Here is an 18,226-nt window from a genome sequence, read left to right on the forward strand (position 1 = left end):
GTCCACCAATGGGAAGTTTCTGCTTCTTTGCAGCAGGTCTTGAAGGGGTTAATATGCAGATCCAGCAGATCTTGGCTGCCTAACAGCATTAAACATATCACTATGAAAAGTAATGATCTAAGAAAGCAAATGTTTAATATGGTGTTGCATATAGTTGACATCTGTTTATCACTGGTATGCTCTATGACATATAGTCAACATGTTCATATTATACACAGTCTTTTACCATCCTGTATTTAATATCACACTTCAATAGGGACCACCGGGCGCTCAAGGTGCAATTGGACCTCAAGGTGAAGAAGGCAAGAGAGGATCCCGCGGAGATTCAGGATCAATAGGCCCTCAAGGTCCTGTTGGTGAAAGAGTGAGTAATCTGTCTAAACCTAAGCACTTTATGAGTCATATAATACAAATATTTAAAACTGAAATTACAACTCATACTGGACAATAGTGAACATTTGAAATCATATCTTTTTTTTTTTTTTTAAACCTACATAATCCACACAAAATTAAAAATACTTCCTTATTTTTCATTGTAGGGTGCTCCAGGGAACAGAGGTTTCCCCGGCGCAGATGGGTTACCCGGTCCTAAGGTAAGGTCAATAGGTTTGTAATTAAATCATTTTTGGGACTGGGGTATTAAAACAATTAAAACAATCAATTAATGTGTTCTATGTTTTCAATTTTAAAACTTTTCAGGGTGCACAAGGAGATCGTGGTCCAGGTGGATCTTTGGGTCCTAAAGGCGCTAACGGAGATCCCGGCCGTACTGGTGAACCTGGGTTGCCAGGGGCGACGGTAATGTGGTCCATCGTGTATCTTCACCAACGCTAACGTATAAACAATATGATGCTGCATTTTTTCTTTGTCACTAAAATCTTACATTTTAGTTCTGTGTTCGGGTGAGGAAGAAATATGTTGTATGCTTGTCTTGTGAAATACCACATTCTCCTACCATGTCATAGAGCTGATTTGAAATTGTGACTGAAATATTCAAATTCTCACAGGGTCTCACAGGCAATCCTGGCGTTCAGGGAGCTGAAGGAAAACCTGGCCCTGTGGTATGTTGGTTTATTTATTACGTTGAAAAGTTACTAAATGTGTAAAGAAGCAGAAAGTTGAGTGGTCAATTGCAAATATATCTAACATATAACAATATTGTGTTTCTGTAGGGTGGGTCAGGGGAAGATGGCCGACCAGGGCCGGGAGGGTCGATAGGAACGAGAGGCCTGCCAGGAATAATGGGATTACCCGGACCAAAGGGCTTTAATGCAAGTATTTATTTTATTTTATTTTTTCATAATCCAAGTAAATGTAAATCCAAGTTTTTTATTTTATCGTATTATTTGTTTTTTGCTTTGTCTGGTGCATTTTCAGTTATTTTCAATGTATTTGACCCTTTTGTTGGTTTGCAGTTTTGCTTTAATCACAAGTTTGTTTTATTGTTTTATGCACTTGTTTATTTGAAGTTCATGTATTTTGTTTACGTTAATCACTAAGATTTTAAATGTTTTAAGTGATTTTAAGAATTGATTTAAAACATTTTTTTAATCATAAGTATTAAAATTTGTTTTGATTGTTTTTATTATTTAAATGTAAAATACTTATACCAATAAAACAGTATTTTTCATAATCCAATCATGGCAAACCTGAGAAACATGTGCATCGTTAACATGAACACAATGGTAGTTTAACACACTTTTTAGCTGAATAAGCACTTAATAAACTGAACCTTCAAACCATATATACTGCATGCTTGTGTGCACTAAAAACTGTATAAACTACAGCAGTATGTTACATATTGTTAATGTACAGTATGTTTATTGGCTATTCATTTTATTGTTATAGGGAGATCCAGGTAAAACCGGTGAACAGGGATCCTCAGGCGTTCCCGGACAAAGAGTAAGTGTCACTTACCTCTGACTGTTTGGCAGACATGGTTTGAGAGGATGAGTCACTAACTATCTTTGTTTGTTGAAGGGTGCCCCTGGCAAAGATGGTGAAGTGGGTCCTGGAGGCCCAGCAGGACCAAATGTAAGTATTACCTGTCATTTACATCCTACATCATCTTATTTTAACTTACTGGGTAAAAACAAACACAAAAATATTGTATTTGTATGTCTAAGGACACTTGGCAAACCTTGCATATCTTTTGAAAGTGTATTTCCTACCTGACTTTTTTAAAATATTGTTATAAACATGCTACTCAAAGATGGTAGTTTAAGCTGCATCACAAAAGTACTTAAACTTCTTTCACTTTTAATTGGCTTCACTATATATATAATATATGTGTGATGTGGAAGACATAATGCAGGATTACAGGAGGCAGATGCCGGGCAAGAAATAAACACCTTGTTTTCTGCGTGTTAAAAAAAGTCACTGAGAAATATTTCTCTACTGTAAATTTGCTTCAAAAGATTTACATCAAGAATATGACATTGATGCTGTTAAAGTGTTAGTTTAATACTAATAGTATTCCGTTAATATTTCTGAAGGGACCAGCAGGAGAAAGAGGAGAACAGGGCCCTCCTGGTCTAACTGGTTTCCAGGTAAGGAAGAAAAAAAAAAAAAAAAAAAACATCTGGTGAAAAATTGATTGTTTTTATGAAATGTACAGTATTTATGTCATTAGTTTAAATATGCACAGAATATTGTGAAAAGTATTATAATATATATGCACATACAGATAAATCAGAAACATGTATGCAAATACTCTTATTAAAATTTAATGAATAGATAAAGAGTTTTCTCTTTGTGGAACTTTATACCTTTGATACTCTTCTTTGTTACAGGGCTTACCTGGACCCCCCGGGCCACCTGGTGAATCTGGAAAACCTGGAGATCTGGTGATTATAGTTCTCTGGATATGGCTGAAGAATCTGCCACACAGATTAAAAAACTACAATATGCTTGATTTAATTGTAACACCATGCACATGAGTATCTATGGTTTGTAATTTAATATGCCACATTGATAAACTAGTTATTAATCATATGATAACTGTATTTAATATATAAATGTATCACGTATATATATATATATATATATATATATATATATATATATATACATATATACACTCACCTAAAGGATTATTAGGAACACCTGTTCAATTTCTCATTAATGCAATTATCTAACCAACCAATCACATGGCAGTTGCTTCAATGCATTTAGGGGTGTGGTCCTGGTCAAGACAATCTCCTGAACTCCAAACTGAATGTCTGAATGGGAAAGAAAGGTGATTTAAGCAATTCTGAGCGTGGCATGGTTGTTGGTGCCAGACGGGCCGGTCTGAGTATTTCACAATCTGCTCAGTTACTGGGATTTTCACGCACAACCATTTCTAGGGTCTACAAAGAATGGTGTGAAAAGGGAAAAACATCCAGTATGCGGCAGTCCTGTGGGCGAAAATGCCTTGTTGATGCTAGAGGTCAGAGGAGAATGGGCCAATTGATTCAAGCTGATAGAAGAGCAACTTTGACTGAAATAACCACTCGTTACAACCAAGGTATGCAGCAAAGCATTTGTGAAGCCACAACACGTACAACCTTGAGGCGGATGGGCTACAACAGCAGAAGACCCCACCGGGTACCACTCATCTCCACTACAAATAGGAAAAAGAGGCTACAATTTGCACAAGCTCACCAAAATTGGACAGTTGAAGACTGGAAAAATGTTGCCTGGTCTGATGAGTCTCGATTTCTGTTGAGACATTTAGATGGTAGAGTCAGAATTTGGCGTAAACATAATGAGAACATGGATCCATCATGCCTTGTTACCACTGTGCAGGCTGGTGGTGGTGGTGTAATGGTGTGGGGGATGTTTTCTTGACACACTTTAGGCCCCTTAGTGCCAACTGGGCATCGTTTAAATGCCACGGCCTACCTGAGCATTGTTTCTGACCATGTCCATCCCTTTATGACCACCATGTACCCATCCTCTGATGGCTACTTCCAGCAGGATAATGCACCATGTCACAAAGGTCGAATCATTTCAAATTGGTTTCTTGAACATGACAATGAGTTCACTGTACTAAACTGGCCCCCACAGTCACCAGATCTCAACCCAATAGAGCATCTTTGGGATGTGGTGGAACGGGAGCTTCATGCCCTGGATGTGCATCCCACAAATCTCCATCAACTGCAAGATGCCATACTATCAATATGGGCCAACATTTCTAAAGAATGCTTTCAGCACCTTGTTGAATCAATGCCATGTAGAATTAAGGCAGTTCTGAAGGCGAAAGGGGGTCAAACACAGTATTAGTATGGTGTTCCTAATAATCCTTTAGGTGAGTGTATATATATATATATATATATATATATATATATATATATATATTTGTCATATTATAAATATATAATGTTTTTCTTAAATTCTAATTTCTAAATTTCAGGGTATACCTGGTGAAGGTGGTGCTGTTGGCCAAATAGGTCCAAGGGTAAGTGTTTTACAGGATCCTTATTATATACATGAATATAGTTTTTCTGATTTCTTATTTCTTAACCGACTTGATGTTTATCCTGACAGGGAGAGCGTGGAATCCCTGGGGAGCGAGGAGAAATGGGTACTCATGGTCTGCAGGGCCCAAAAGGTATCCCAGGGGCACCAGGTCCTGATGGGCCAAAGGTAAACAGGATGTGAAATGTATTTGGCAACAGTGAGAATAAGGAATATCAAAGGACATGGACAAAGATTTAAGAGAACTTTGTTTACCTAGAAACGTTTCTTCCTTTCTTTTTTCAATATGTATGAATAGGTTTTATTTGAATCAGTATCTGAAAGAAAATGTAGCCACACTCAGTATTGAAATAAATAAAAGTTCTTGTTGATATTACTTTTGATATTTTATAGCTTTTTCAACATTTTCTCCTTGTTGTTGTCCACCAGGGTAGCCCAGGCCCAACTGGAGCTCTTGGTGACCCTGGTCCTCCTGGACTCCAGGGAATGCCTGGCGAGAGAGGCATCTCCGGCCCAAATGGACCTAAGGGAGATAGAGTACGTACAGCATTCCATGCACGGTGTCATTAAAGTGTGCTCTGTAGCATCTTAAATGTCCATTCCCATATTTATAACATTTCCTGTTTTGTTTTAAAGGGTTCTTCTGGTGAGAAGGGGTCAGAAGGTACCTCTGGGAATGATGGTGCTAGAGTAAGTCAAATATAAGATGTTTTCTTATCTACACAACACAGTAAACATTTTAAAATGGTCTTTGGAAAAGTTTCAGAAAACTGTGTTGAGACTAAGAGCCACGTGAAAACATGAACTGCCCCTCTTAATCAGACCCTATTAATGGCCTGGAAACAAAACACACGAGAAGAGTAAGGTGGGGTATGGTCTAAAATGGAACATGGAGGGAATAGTTTAGAAGTACACTGCTGTTCATTTCATATTTGAAATACAACCCAGGGATAACAAGTTTATACCAGTAAGCAATAATTACCGTATTACTTGTGTTATGGATATTTTTTTTTCTGGCAGGGATTACCTGGTCCAATTGGGCCGCCTGGACCTCATGGACCAAGTGGTGAGAAGGTGAGCAGGGCTCATTTTCATAAATAAAAAAAATATCAAAGAGCTTCAGTAATCAAAATGACCTTGTTGCGAAACACTTATATTATGTCATTTCAGGGTGAATCTGGACCTCGCGGTCCACCTGGTCCTCCTGGATCCAGAGCCAGTCCTGTAAGTACTGACAGTTCACAAGGTTTAATTGTAAACTGTACAAATTATAAGCAAACCTGATTAGGATGTGTTTGGATGTCAATACAACATTGACTAATTATAATTGATCTTAAATGTTAATATCATGGCTTTGGTGTGGAATGTTAGTGTGTGAATTTTTTGAGAAATACAATAGTTCTACTTTTTTAGTTCAAATGTATGAATCTAATGTGAGATCACAGACCTTGATATAAAATGTTTCCTTAAGGTAGTATTCTTAAGGATTGGTTTTGAACATTTGTAATATTGTTTTCAATGTTTCTGTTCTAGGGATCCCGTGGTGAACCTGGACCTACTGGCCCGGTTGGATTTGCTGGTCCTCCTGTATGTTCTCATCTCTGTTGTTTGATATAAAGTACAAAAGTTATTTAGGTATAGACAGCACTCATGGTGCACTGTTTATAAGCAAAGAGAATAAGAAAAACGAAATCTCAAATGTATCATATGTAATTTAAATATTTTATTTCTTATGTTGTTGGCTCATCCTTTTCTTCAATCACTGCATCTTTTGGATGTAATCTGTAACAGAGATCTGAGCAGGACAACAATATCCTATTTGAAACACTATGTTAGACTCCATATGCTGTAGGTTCTTCACAAAAATTAGAAATCCATTACTAGCAAAGGGTAATTTTCCCTTTTAATTTTGGTAATAAAGTGTATGCAGACAGACCACTCAACTATTTTCGTAATGAGGTAATGAATACCTAAAGCATGTAGACTAAAAACTTTTTGAGGCTTTCCTACAAAGACAAAAAGGTGCCATAGAAAAAAGTAAACCTGGAACCTTTCAGTACTGACTTGACTCCACAGTATACAAGTCCTAAAACACTGCAGTTCCATAACTTGCTGACACAGCTGAAGGGACATACAATTTATGCAAGACAGCCTTCTGTGAAAATGGAAATGCAGTGGACATGCATTTATAGTTTATACTTTTAATTTCTAGGGTCCTGATGGTCAGCCTGGTGTGAAAGGTGAACCAGGAGAGCCTGGACAGAAAGGGGATGCTGGATCGCCAGGTCCACAGGGACTGTCTGGATCTCATGGCCCCTCAGTGAGTTGAGATGACTTAAGAGTTTAAATTAAATTGAAAGGGAGATGTATGAAGCTCTAATTTGGTGCATTATTATTATCCTGTCATAGGGACCTCCTGGTGTTGCTGGACTAAAAGGCGGCAGAGGCACTCAGGGACCACCAGTAAGTGCAACACTTTATTAACCTGAGATAACTGCACTACAATGGAATTGGGCGTGCTCATGTTCTGTATGTAAATATGTTCTGTTTTATTACTTCTAGGGTGTAACTGGTTTCCCTGGATCTCCAGGAAGGGTTGGCCCACCTGGTTCTACTGTAAGTTGCTTAACAATCATCTGCTTACACGGCTTTATGCAGTATATTGTCAATTTCAAATATTTCAAATATATTCATTTTTACCTAAATTAAGGTAAAACTAGCATAGTACTGGGATTAGACAGGTCAGAGAGTTCATAAGTGTTCAAATTAGACTATTGATATAAATTATGTTATTTACAATTATATTGTAAAAAAGGTTTGCCTTAAATTGTTTTGTTTCTAAAGGAAATTATGTTGAATCTCGAACTACATTGGAAACTCCTAAATCTATGTGATGTCTAGAGTATGACAGTAGTTACGTTTCACTTTGATGGTGAGGGATTGCTAGATGTTCTCTTCTGCAGGGTCCACCTGGTGAAGCAGGAGCTCTTGGTCCACCTGGGAAGGAGGGGCCTCCTGGGATTCGTGGGGACACTGGGCCACCTGGACGCCAAGGAGAAAAGGGACCTGCTGGTCCAGCGGGCAGCCCTGGAGACAAAGGAGATTCTGGAGAAGATGGACCAACAGTAAGCACCAACATTTTATGAAAGCTCAAACTCCCAGCTTTAGAACTTTGACTTGTGGATGAGGGCACACACCCACACAGGGAATACAAAACAAAATCATTTGAAAGCAAAGAAAACACAATGGATATTTAAAATTGCTTATGTATAACCAGATCCTTCTATCATAATCTAGCATGTAAAAAAGTAATAATAATGCAGTGATAATGGTAGTCATGTGTTTCATTTGTTCTCAGGGTCCTGATGGTCCACCAGGTCCTCCAGGAACAACTGGACAGAGAGGGATAGTGGGTCTGCCAGGGCAGAGGGGAGAGAGAGGAATGCCAGGACTTCCAGGGCCTGCTGTAAGTATCAGTACTAGCATATCTTTCACTGTATGCCTTTCTAGATACCTTCAGGTGTCTGCCAGCTGTAACAATTTTGTCAAACGAGTAATACATCTACAAAATGTGTGTTTGCTGGAGAAGAGGTTACCATTAGTATTTCTCCTTAGGTAGTTTATTTTTCTTTCCTCTGTGACTCATGGTTTATGTATCTACTGTATTTCATACATATTCTTGTACTTCATGAATAAATAAACTATATAAAGTTATGCTGCTCTGCTTATATCAAATATAGCCTGTTTTTTTTTTATATTTGCTGTTAATGTACATCTCCACTTTGCCCAGCTGAGGATATAGAACGGTGTGCAATAGTTTCTGATGGTGTTTATTATTTCCTTGAAGGGTCCACCCGGAAAAGTAGGGACCACCGGCCCCTCAGGAGACAAGGGTCCCTCAGGCCCTGTTGGACCACCAGGTGCAAATGGCCCTAAAGGTGACCCAGGTCCCGATGTAAGTTATCTGCTTTATAGCAACCTTCATCTTCCAAAGGGCTTTAAAATAGATTTCCAAATGAATTAGATCATCTTAATTTTGACTGGTAGTTAACCCAAAACATATTTCAATGTTGAGCTTTGTACTGATGTTCAAAAACCATGTCATGTATGTGTGTCAGTGGCATTAAAAAAATGAATACAATCTAAGAATTAGAAGAAAAGGCCAGCCTTTCATGGCCCTCTCACATCCTTTAATCATCTCTTTCTTTCCTGAGGAAGGTTAGCATCTCATACACAATTTAAATCCCTTAGTATAAGAATAGCTTCTTTAAAAAGTATGTTTCTTCAGCCAAGATTCAAAGACTCATACATTTCTCTGTCATGTTTTCTTTAGTCACTAAAAACCTTCATTATATAAAGCCTCATCAAAACATTGTTGGTGACAGAATGAGAGGAGTTGGTGAAATAAAATCCATCTGCATTTGGGCCTTAACAAAGTCATTTAATGAATACTTTAAAACAATCAGCAATGCCAAGACATTTCTCCAAAACATAAGAAGCTTTTGTATGAAGCAGGCCTTTTACTAACCAAGGCCCTGTTGTACTACGTTTCTTCCCATAAATACCCTCCACAGACTAACACATAGTAAAACGCGAGGTATTGATATTACTGAAACTTTAATATTTTTTCTCAGGGTCCACCTGGATCAGATGGTCCCCCAGGCCGTGATGGAGCCCTAGGAGCCAGGGTAAGAACAGATTCCCTTGTCATTGGGTATTTCAAAAAATGTTCTTAATTGTCTAATGTTTTCATTATCAACGTTGACATGTGTTGTTATTCTATAGGGAGATCGTGGGGATCCAGGTCCTGCTGGTCTCCCAGGCTCTCAAGGAGCCCCTGGTTCTCCAGGTCCCGTTGGTCCTACAGGTGATCCTGGAAAAAGAGGGGACAGTGTGAGTGCCATCTTTTTCTTAACTGATGTAAAGTTAATAGTACTTCCAGTTCAGTGCATACAAAAGCTTTGCGATAGATTAATTTGCTTAAGTGGAATAATACATAGAGACACAGTAACAATGTTAAAAGGTTGCTGTGTAACACAAGATCCATCAGCACTGTATATCATATTATATGATCTAAAATATATATATATTATTATGATTATACAGTAGATCCAGTATAACACTTCTGATATATATAATAGTGTAGAAGGGCAATTTCGATACTATGACGGGAGAGTTACTCTGTGTAATGGCTATGTTAAATGTATGTACAATGTTATTTCCTTTCTAATTCTGGCTCATTTATCTTCTCTCATAATAGGGTTCACGTGGCCCCCTTGGCCCCGCTGGTACTGCAGGAAAGCGAGGATTACCAGTAAGTTTCTGTGTTAAAAAAAAAGCTAAATCAAAATACTAAAAACAAAAAACTGAGATATAAATCTGAGGACCTCAAATAACATTTTAGAAGCTATAGCAGAAAGGAAGCATAGTCAAATAGATTCAATCACTGTAACCCACAATGCACCACAGAGTCTTAAGTCTGAAGTCTTAAGGATTTATGGTGAAAGATTTGTATAGTTGTATATTAATAAATCTTATTCCTTGATGTCATATTTGACAAGATTGTCTATCAGTGTTTGAGGAAAGTCCCCACATAAGAAAACATGTCCACCACAAGCCAATCAAATTTAAATTGCAGTCAGAGACAGCTTTGTGGACTGATAAATAAAACTTTAGACACTTAATAAATATGGCCATATAAATGTAAAGACGTACACCATATACAAGATGGAAATTAAATAATTATTTTACTATGGGATTCTTCTTTTGAATGTTTGTTTCTATAATTACAGGGTCCTCAAGGGCCCAGAGGTGACAAAGGTGACATTGGGGATCAAGGTGAAAGGGGTCAAAAGGGTCACAGAGGTTATACAGGTTTGCAGGGCCTGCCTGGTCCCCCTGTGAGTAATATATATGCTTTATTCCAGTCTTACGAAAATACAAAAAATACAAGACAAAAATATGCATTCATTTTAATTTTTGTATTTGTTTATTTTAATTGTATTATATTTAGGGTACTACTGGTGAACAGGGTGGTGCTGGAATTATTGGACCCCATGGCCAGAGAGTAAGTACACCAAGCATGTTCGTACTGAACCACGTATTCATTAATAAAGAAAGAAAGAAAGAAATAATAAAAACAACTTATTTTAGGGACCACCAGGACCAGTTGGCCCTCCAGGAAAAGAAGGGTACATTGGACATCCAGGCCCAATGGGACCACCTGGAACACGTGGAGTTAGTGGTGAAATCGGACCTGAGGTATGTCAGAATTATGAATTCCTTTGCAAAATATTAAATCAGTATTAGTATATTGCATTACTGTTGTTTTTGTATTGCATATATAGTGCCTTGCACAAGTATTTAGACACTTCCTATGGTGTCCCATTTTGTGAAATTACAAACTTGAATGCTCAAACTGAAGACTTTTAAGGGTAAGATAAGTTACAGTTAATGTCCGCAAAAACTAACCATGCTGATTACGTAAGTATTCAGACCCGTCAACTTAATATTTGGTGGAAGCACCATTGGCAGCAATTACAGCTGCAAGTCTTTTTAGGTAAGTCTCTACCTACATTGCACACTGGCTTGGTAAAACAGGTTTTCCTCTAGTATTTGTCTGTACTTTTCTCCATCCATTTCTCCTTCAATCCAAGCATTTCAGTCCCTGCTGAGGAGAAGCATCCACAAAGCATAATGCTGCCACCACCAGGATTGACTGTAGGGTTGGTGTTTACTGGGAGATGTGTTGTATTGGGTCTGTGCCTAACATAACGCTTGGCATTTAGACCATAAACTTCCAATTTTGTCACGTCACATCAGAGACTTTGATATTGTAGTGTTTGTGATAGCTACCTTGATTCACCAGTTACAAATACAACAAATAATCAAAGAGGGGGAGTCAGCATCTATGAATAGCTTTTACAGGCACAATACTGAATGTGGTCTCCTTCTAAATAGAAATGTAATACTGAAAATTTGTATATATTTTTCTTGAAATAAGTTTAGCCCAGTCATGCTATTTTGCTAGTTACAGTATATTAGTTATGTACTTTATTTTTAGATTGAGTACTATGTTAACAGCCTGTGTAATTGATTATTGAGTTTGTTACCAAGTGTGGGTCTTTTTTCAAAGGGACCTCCAGGAGAAGATGGACCCCCTGGTCCCCCTGGACCTCCTGGCCCTCCAACTGCAGCCATGGAAGACTTCTTTGGTCCTCCCGATTATGATGCTGGTCCTCCACCACCTCCAGAATTCAGTGAGGATGAAGCTATGCCAAATAGCAATAAAACAGAGCTCATCAAGACAGACCCAGGAGTCCATGCTACTTTGAAGGCCCTAAGCAGCCAGATTGACAACATGAGAAGCCCTGATGGAACCAAGAAGAACCCAGCCAGGACCTGTGAAGACCTGAAACAGTGCTACCCACTAAAGAAAAGTGGTAAGTTTTAATCAGATGTGTTTTACATTATTTTAAAATATATTTCTAGAAAGAATGTTCTCGTAATGTAGGATGGCTTTGATTTCTAGATTATTATTCCGTATGTCATATTCTATCTTGCTTCCTGTAATTTAAATGTAAAGTGCTTTATAATGTGTTCTTGAAACATGAAAGGCTTAAAAAATGTATATAATTTTGAACAATAACAATCCATTATGGAGTATAGGTTTGAAATGCCATTTCTTTGAGGGAGATGGTGTAGCAGTGACATTGTTTATCTGTTACAGGTGAATACTGGGTTGATCCAAACCGGGGATGTGTTGAAGATGCTATTAAGGTGTATTGTAATATGGACACTGGTGAAACCTGCATATCTGCCAATCCTTCCAGCATACCCCGCAAGACATGGTGGGGCTCCACAAATTCAAAGGACTACAAGCCTATATGGTTTGGAGCCAACATGAATGGAGGAGCTCATGTAAGTTCTTTGAAAATTTCTGTTTCCATGTCATTTTATACGAACCTTTTTTGTTGGAATGTTCTAGTGCAGTGAAACTTCAAACTTTTGCATGGTTGTTTTCCTAAAACAGACAAATATGAGTTTGGCAAAACCACGGTCACGCTCTTAACGGGAACTGTCTAGACTCAGCATATACAAAGCATGGCATCTTACATCCATCTTACAATAGCTAGGAGCGAGGCCGTAATCTACTTACACAATATTTGGCACGGGCAATAAAGCAACTTGTGCGGCCTCCGCGCAGTATCATAGCAGTGGACCCCTGATCCAACAGCTGGCTAGTCAACATAGTAGCCGAGCTGAAAACAACAAAATATACCGCGGGGCAGCAGGAACATTCATTAGATCTACTGTGCTGACAAAATAACTATGTACACAGCGGAACACGATAGCCTGCTCAAGTGCTTACCGCTGAGGACAGCAGCAGTGGTCTCTTGCTCTATGGCACACAGCCAGAGCGGACCACAGACCTGCTGACCAAAGAACTATATACACAGCGAGGCAACGAGAACAGCTTGAGCATCATCATCTGGGAACAGCAGCAGTGAGGTCCAGTCTACACAAGCTAGAATGGTGCCACAGTCCTGCTGTTTTCACGTTATATATATATATATATATATATATATATATATATATATATATATATATATATATATATAGCGGGGACAAGCTATATACAGGGTGGCCTTGTAAGGCAATGTACCTGGAGGCTGCATGACAGCCCCTGGGAACACATTGACAGGATGTTAGCAAGTCCAGGAGCAGCTCCCGTGCGTGCTTGACTGGAAGGCATAGTTCAGTGGAAAGGTAGACACAGTTCAATAGCTCCATCAGTATGCACTTAACAGGGGCAGATTGAGAGAGGAAATCAGGAGCAAGAGCCATGGGCTACTGTGGCTCGACTGCAGCCAATACCAGGTTCCCAATGAAAGGGACCAGTCCTGTCTCATCCAACCTGTAGAACCGGACAAATGTAAGCGGCAAAGCTCAAGCTGCAGCTGCACAAACATCTGGCCGAGGGAGTCTGTGATGCAGCCGCTAGGAGGCCCAACAGCCTCTGACAAAGGGACACCCTGACAAGAGCTCTCAGTCGGAAGAGGGAGAGACATTGTGTATGGAGGCAACTCTCTCTGGCGCCAGCATGGCGAGCATGGCAATGGAATCGAGGCGCAGTCCGAGGAACTGAATCAGGTTCATGTGGCTCTGAACCTGCTCCCTTGAGTGAGAACAAGCGAGCTAGTCGTCTAGGACACAGACCCCCTGGCAACACAAGGGAGCTAACACAATGTCCAGGCACTTGGGAAAAGTGCATGGGGCTAGCGACAGGCCGAACGGGAGAACAGCAAACTCGAACGCTCAGCCCTCGAAGGTGAAGCAGAGAAACTTCCTGTGCACCTGCGCAATGGGGATGTGAAAGTACGCATCTTTCAGATCCACCGTGGTGAATCAGTCACCAGGCTTCATGGCCTGGGGCATGGTGCGCAGGTTGAGCATCTTGAAGCGCAACACCTTGAGGTGGCGGTTCAGGTGCCTCAGATCCAACCGCCATCTGTCTTGGGTAATAGGAAGTATGAGGAATAGAATCCCTCTTGCTGCCCCAGAGGATGCTCACTTCTTCAGAAGAGTGTCGATTTCAGGGGGCGTGTGCGGCCATAGCAGCGCGCACCATGGGCATGTCAGGCAGGAGGGGCGCGGCTGCTGCGGGGGGAGCAGCTGCTGTGCAGGTGTGGTTGCGGCAGTCAAAATAGCAGCAGATGCAGATGGAGAATTGGGTGCAGGAGGCGCTGCTGTCTCCAAAGCTGAGTGTCCGGAGGAAGGGACGGAGGGGCTCGGGGAGAGGTGGAGATCCAGCGCCACCGAACCCCTACTGTCACTCACTGGAGTGGGAGATCACCGGGCATGGCATGTAGCGACACCTGGTGGGAGACCGGGACTCCAGGCCATCCGTAGTCGACCCGGAAGATGTGGCCAATTCGTGCCCGCTGTCGGTGCCCAGACAGACGGGGACACAAGACAACATGTAAAATGCCACCATGAAAAGTGGAGCACCTGTAGTGCGGGCGCAAGCTGGCGGAGGATCCCCTCACGCAGGCGGGATCTCTTACGACACATCGAGACTCAGGCTGGGCAGCCAGGCCTCAGATTTTACTGCCACTGCTAGCGCTCCTGCTGTGGAAGAAGAAGCCCTGTGGGCAAAAAACCAACACAGCAGTCAGAATATATAAGGCACTATGTAGACACAACTATTATTTTTAAAGGGTCTTCTTGTGAACGAAACTGAAACCGAAAGCTCAGCAGGTGGACGGAACAGAATCGGCATTATTATTATTATTATTATTATTATTATTATTATTTATTCATTTATTTATTTTATTTCTTGGCAGACGCCCTTATCCAGGGCGACTTACAACATAAGTGCAATACAAAGTGCAATAATACAGTTTAAGTACAAGGCATCAAACATTACAGATTCAAATTTAAATTAAACAGAGCAATTCAAAATATAATACATTTTACAACATTAGCTATCAATAATACCTAAACACACCCAAGACAGAGAAGAGTGGTGTTGAAGAAAACGTGATTGAAGTGAAGCCAGTCAACCGAAATACGCAGTTTCAATGTCTATTGCAAACACAGACACAGAGAGCTCACATTCTCGGGTCCAGCAAAATGGCAAAAGATGACGAACCTGCACAGACTGCAGGTGAAAACAGCAGGACTGTGGCACCATTCTAGCTTGTGTAGACTGGACCTCACTGCTGCTGTTCCCAGATGATGATGCTGTTTTTATAGAACAGGAACTGTTCTGAGTGACGAGCACAGGGGCCAATGGCAGCTTTCATAGAGTGACGTTTTCGATTGGGTTCCTAAGGAAGTGCGCAGAAACCCCTCCCTCTTGAGCAGTGCTTCCGACTTCGATAACTAATATCACCAACAGTGTTTTTGTGAATAATTGTTTGAGTTTTCAAATGAAGAAGCAGCAATCACAAAATAGTGAAACAAATTAATATTTCCAACTTTAAGTCCCCTATGCTTTATGAACCTTCACAGAAAGTAGTTTAAAAGAAATATAGTTTTTTTAAGACAGAGATGATGCATATACCAAAAGTTGAATGTCAGCATTTTCTTGACATTTTATCTAATATTTAGTATTATTCAGAATATGAGCTTGTCATTTCTTTTCATTCTCTGTGCTATTGGAGTTAATACAATCTTTTATTTTGTTTACAGTTTACTTATGGCAACAAAGACCAGTCACCAAATTCAGTCACAGTCCAAATGACATTCCTGCGTCTGCTGTCCAAGGAAGCCTCCCAGACCATCACATACCACTGTAAAAACAGTGTGGGGTACAAGGATGAAGCCACTGGCAATCTGAAGAAGGCCGTGATCCTCAAAGCTGCTAACGACCTTGATCTTAAAGCAGAGGGAAACAACCGGTTCAGATACACTGTTGTTGAAGACAGTTGCTCTGTAAGTTTGAAAATGAATTATGAAATAAAATGTGAAGGATATTCATAAATATTTGGACCCATATTTTGATGACTTACTTATGACATACCTTGAAAAAATGATAGCTGGCATGAACTAACATTAATATAACAGCAGATGAATGCTTTCAGTATAATTACCAGAGGCAAAAAAGTATGGTGTTTGAAGGGTGAGATAAACACATTTACTGTATTATTGCTCACATTGACAGGTTATCATTTGTTATCAAATTTTATCAAATCAAAGGAATTATGTTATCATTTGGCTTCACACAATTCATAGAAGTAGGAGAAAGCCCAAAACAATATATAAATTAAAAGTAGAAAGAAAGATAAATGTACGGTTCAATATGAAGTTCTGCAGTTATTGGTTTGACTATACGTTATGTTAAAATAGTGCACTTCTAGTGTGGGGAAAGAAAAGTAAGAAAATAGAAAACAAGAAACAAAAGTAGGTTCCATTTCATAAACACAATCAGTTTGGAGTAAAACATTATCCAGATTATATCAAACATTTTAACTAAATAAAACAATAAAATAACTCTGAACTCTTTTGATTTCTGTTTAACTGAAATGTTTGTATATTGTTCTTTTCACAGAAAGCTAATGGTAACTGGGGCAAAACAATCTTTGAGTACAGGACACAGAAAACGGCACGTCTTCCAATTGTGGACATTGCTCCAGTGGACATTGGCGGCGCTAATCAGGAATTTGGCATTGATATCGGGCCAGTTTGCTTCTTGTAAATCAAAGGACATGGATGCATCGAAGTTAATCCTGAGACTCTTGAACTAATTGCTGATCCAATCAGCCTTGTACATACAATACCATGGAACATTCTGGCCTTCTGACAAAATATTTATTGTGCCTTTCAACCTTTTTGTTACAACAATGTAGTAGATTTTCAGCGCAGCGTACGGCAGACTTCTTAAAGAAAGATAAAGAATGAGTCAGTGATATGGATCCGACTGTTGTCATGGTGATGTTTTGCTATAAATAATTCAGATACAAACTGTCCTACACAACATTAATACAGTTTTGTTCTGTCAGGATATACCATGTGGTATGTGCAGGGGAAATTACATATTTGTAATGTGGTATTTGATTAACTGTAATAAGATACAAAGCTGAAATGCATACTTTAGATGTTATTTTACTTTTAAAGAAACAAATGACCAACTTAAATTTAGCTGTTAAATGATACATATATATTTATATAAAACCAAATTATTTTCTATTTGAACTGCTGATACCTGGGCATGTCAGTCTGTTGTTGTGTTTAGACATTTCAAATACCACTTTTGGGGAATATGAAAATGCTATAATGATGTTCCAACACTAAAAATCTACCAAAATATTAAAGTATGACCTAATTTTTGTTTTGTTGTGTAAAACTGTTTGTTGCACATTTGTTCAACATGTATGATTGGAGTTCTAATATTAAACATTTTAAACCTTTGGTGCTAAATGCTGAATATCACTTCTATCAAATGCTTGTATGTGCATTGCAAGGGTAAGAGGTCCCTTTGGAAAAAGTATTTATGCCGCAAAATTCTCTCTCCAAATGTTTCACCCTGTCTTCCTTTAGTTTGAAAATAAGAGTGCAGACAATTGATTTTCTTGGTTTAAGCTACCTCATCTCTAAAAACTGGGATGCATTGCTGTTGATTTGTAATCACTTTCAAAGGTGCTGTATTAAGAAGGGATCCAGACGAAGCTTTCACAGCGTTGGTGCAGGGCAGGGTTGGGTGGTGTTAGTGGTGCTAAAAAAAATAATTACTGATGAAGTAGCAGAACAAAATATAACCAGTGTTTTATTGTTTTATTCTTTCATTTTAAATAGCAATTGTGTGCCTTATTTCTAAATGTCTAAGTGTAAAGCATGTGGATTGTCAAAAAAACAGTCTTGCTTCATTTTATTTTGCTCTGCCTGGCTGCAGTAATTTTTTTTTTAAATTTTCTTCTTTTTTTAAATCAGTCTGGGCCATTCCAATTGGAATCCATGCACGCCAACTTTCTTCGTGTATTTTTGCTAAGCAAATAATTAAACAAACTTTTGTTTATACCCATACTTCATTTCGTTGTAATTAATTGATAATTGACTTGAGGGAATATTCTGTATTGTAAATGCTTAAGATGTACCAGTGTTTGCAACATTTGATTGCAATTGTTCATGAAAATATGAAATAAAAATTTAATTAAAAAAATATATGATACATTTACATTTTCAAACAGAAATAAGCAGGCCTTTATTATTATAATAGTTATTTTTATTTGTATTTGTCAGTTCATTCACTTGATATTTATTC

General features: G+C 39.0%; 1 protein-coding gene across 1 annotated transcript in view; it reads left to right on the forward strand.

Moving 5' to 3' along the window:
- Positions 1–17,988, forward strand: part of LOC136711833 (collagen alpha-2(V) chain) — a 55,249-nt gene extending 37,261 nt beyond the window's left edge. The window contains exons 23-54 of the mRNA XM_066688354.1: positions 257–364; positions 540–593; positions 700–798; positions 1,008–1,061; positions 1,173–1,275; positions 1,853–1,902; positions 1,981–2,034; positions 2,496–2,549; positions 2,793–2,846; positions 4,397–4,441; positions 4,531–4,629; positions 4,891–4,998; positions 5,098–5,151; positions 5,482–5,535; positions 5,632–5,685; positions 5,995–6,048; positions 6,674–6,781; positions 6,871–6,924; positions 7,024–7,077; positions 7,425–7,586; positions 7,820–7,927; positions 8,309–8,416; positions 9,096–9,149; positions 9,247–9,354; positions 9,722–9,775; positions 10,254–10,361; positions 10,475–10,528; positions 10,615–10,722; positions 11,597–11,903; positions 12,191–12,381; positions 15,658–15,900; positions 16,517–17,988. Coding sequence (XP_066544451.1) covers positions 257–364; positions 540–593; positions 700–798; positions 1,008–1,061; positions 1,173–1,275; positions 1,853–1,902; positions 1,981–2,034; positions 2,496–2,549; positions 2,793–2,846; positions 4,397–4,441; positions 4,531–4,629; positions 4,891–4,998; positions 5,098–5,151; positions 5,482–5,535; positions 5,632–5,685; positions 5,995–6,048; positions 6,674–6,781; positions 6,871–6,924; positions 7,024–7,077; positions 7,425–7,586; positions 7,820–7,927; positions 8,309–8,416; positions 9,096–9,149; positions 9,247–9,354; positions 9,722–9,775; positions 10,254–10,361; positions 10,475–10,528; positions 10,615–10,722; positions 11,597–11,903; positions 12,191–12,381; positions 15,658–15,900; positions 16,517–16,663 — 3,066 coding nt within the window. The 3' untranslated portion in view covers positions 16,664–17,988. The remainder of the gene's footprint in view (positions 1–256; positions 365–539; positions 594–699; positions 799–1,007; positions 1,062–1,172; positions 1,276–1,852; positions 1,903–1,980; positions 2,035–2,495; positions 2,550–2,792; positions 2,847–4,396; positions 4,442–4,530; positions 4,630–4,890; positions 4,999–5,097; positions 5,152–5,481; positions 5,536–5,631; positions 5,686–5,994; positions 6,049–6,673; positions 6,782–6,870; positions 6,925–7,023; positions 7,078–7,424; positions 7,587–7,819; positions 7,928–8,308; positions 8,417–9,095; positions 9,150–9,246; positions 9,355–9,721; positions 9,776–10,253; positions 10,362–10,474; positions 10,529–10,614; positions 10,723–11,596; positions 11,904–12,190; positions 12,382–15,657; positions 15,901–16,516) is intronic.
- Positions 17,989–18,226: the final 238 nt, after the last annotated feature.

This window comes from Amia ocellicauda, chromosome 16, assembly GCF_036373705.1.
Source record: "Amia ocellicauda isolate fAmiCal2 chromosome 16, fAmiCal2.hap1, whole genome shotgun sequence".
Lineage (NCBI taxonomy): Eukaryota > Metazoa > Chordata > Actinopteri > Amiiformes > Amiidae > Amia > Amia ocellicauda.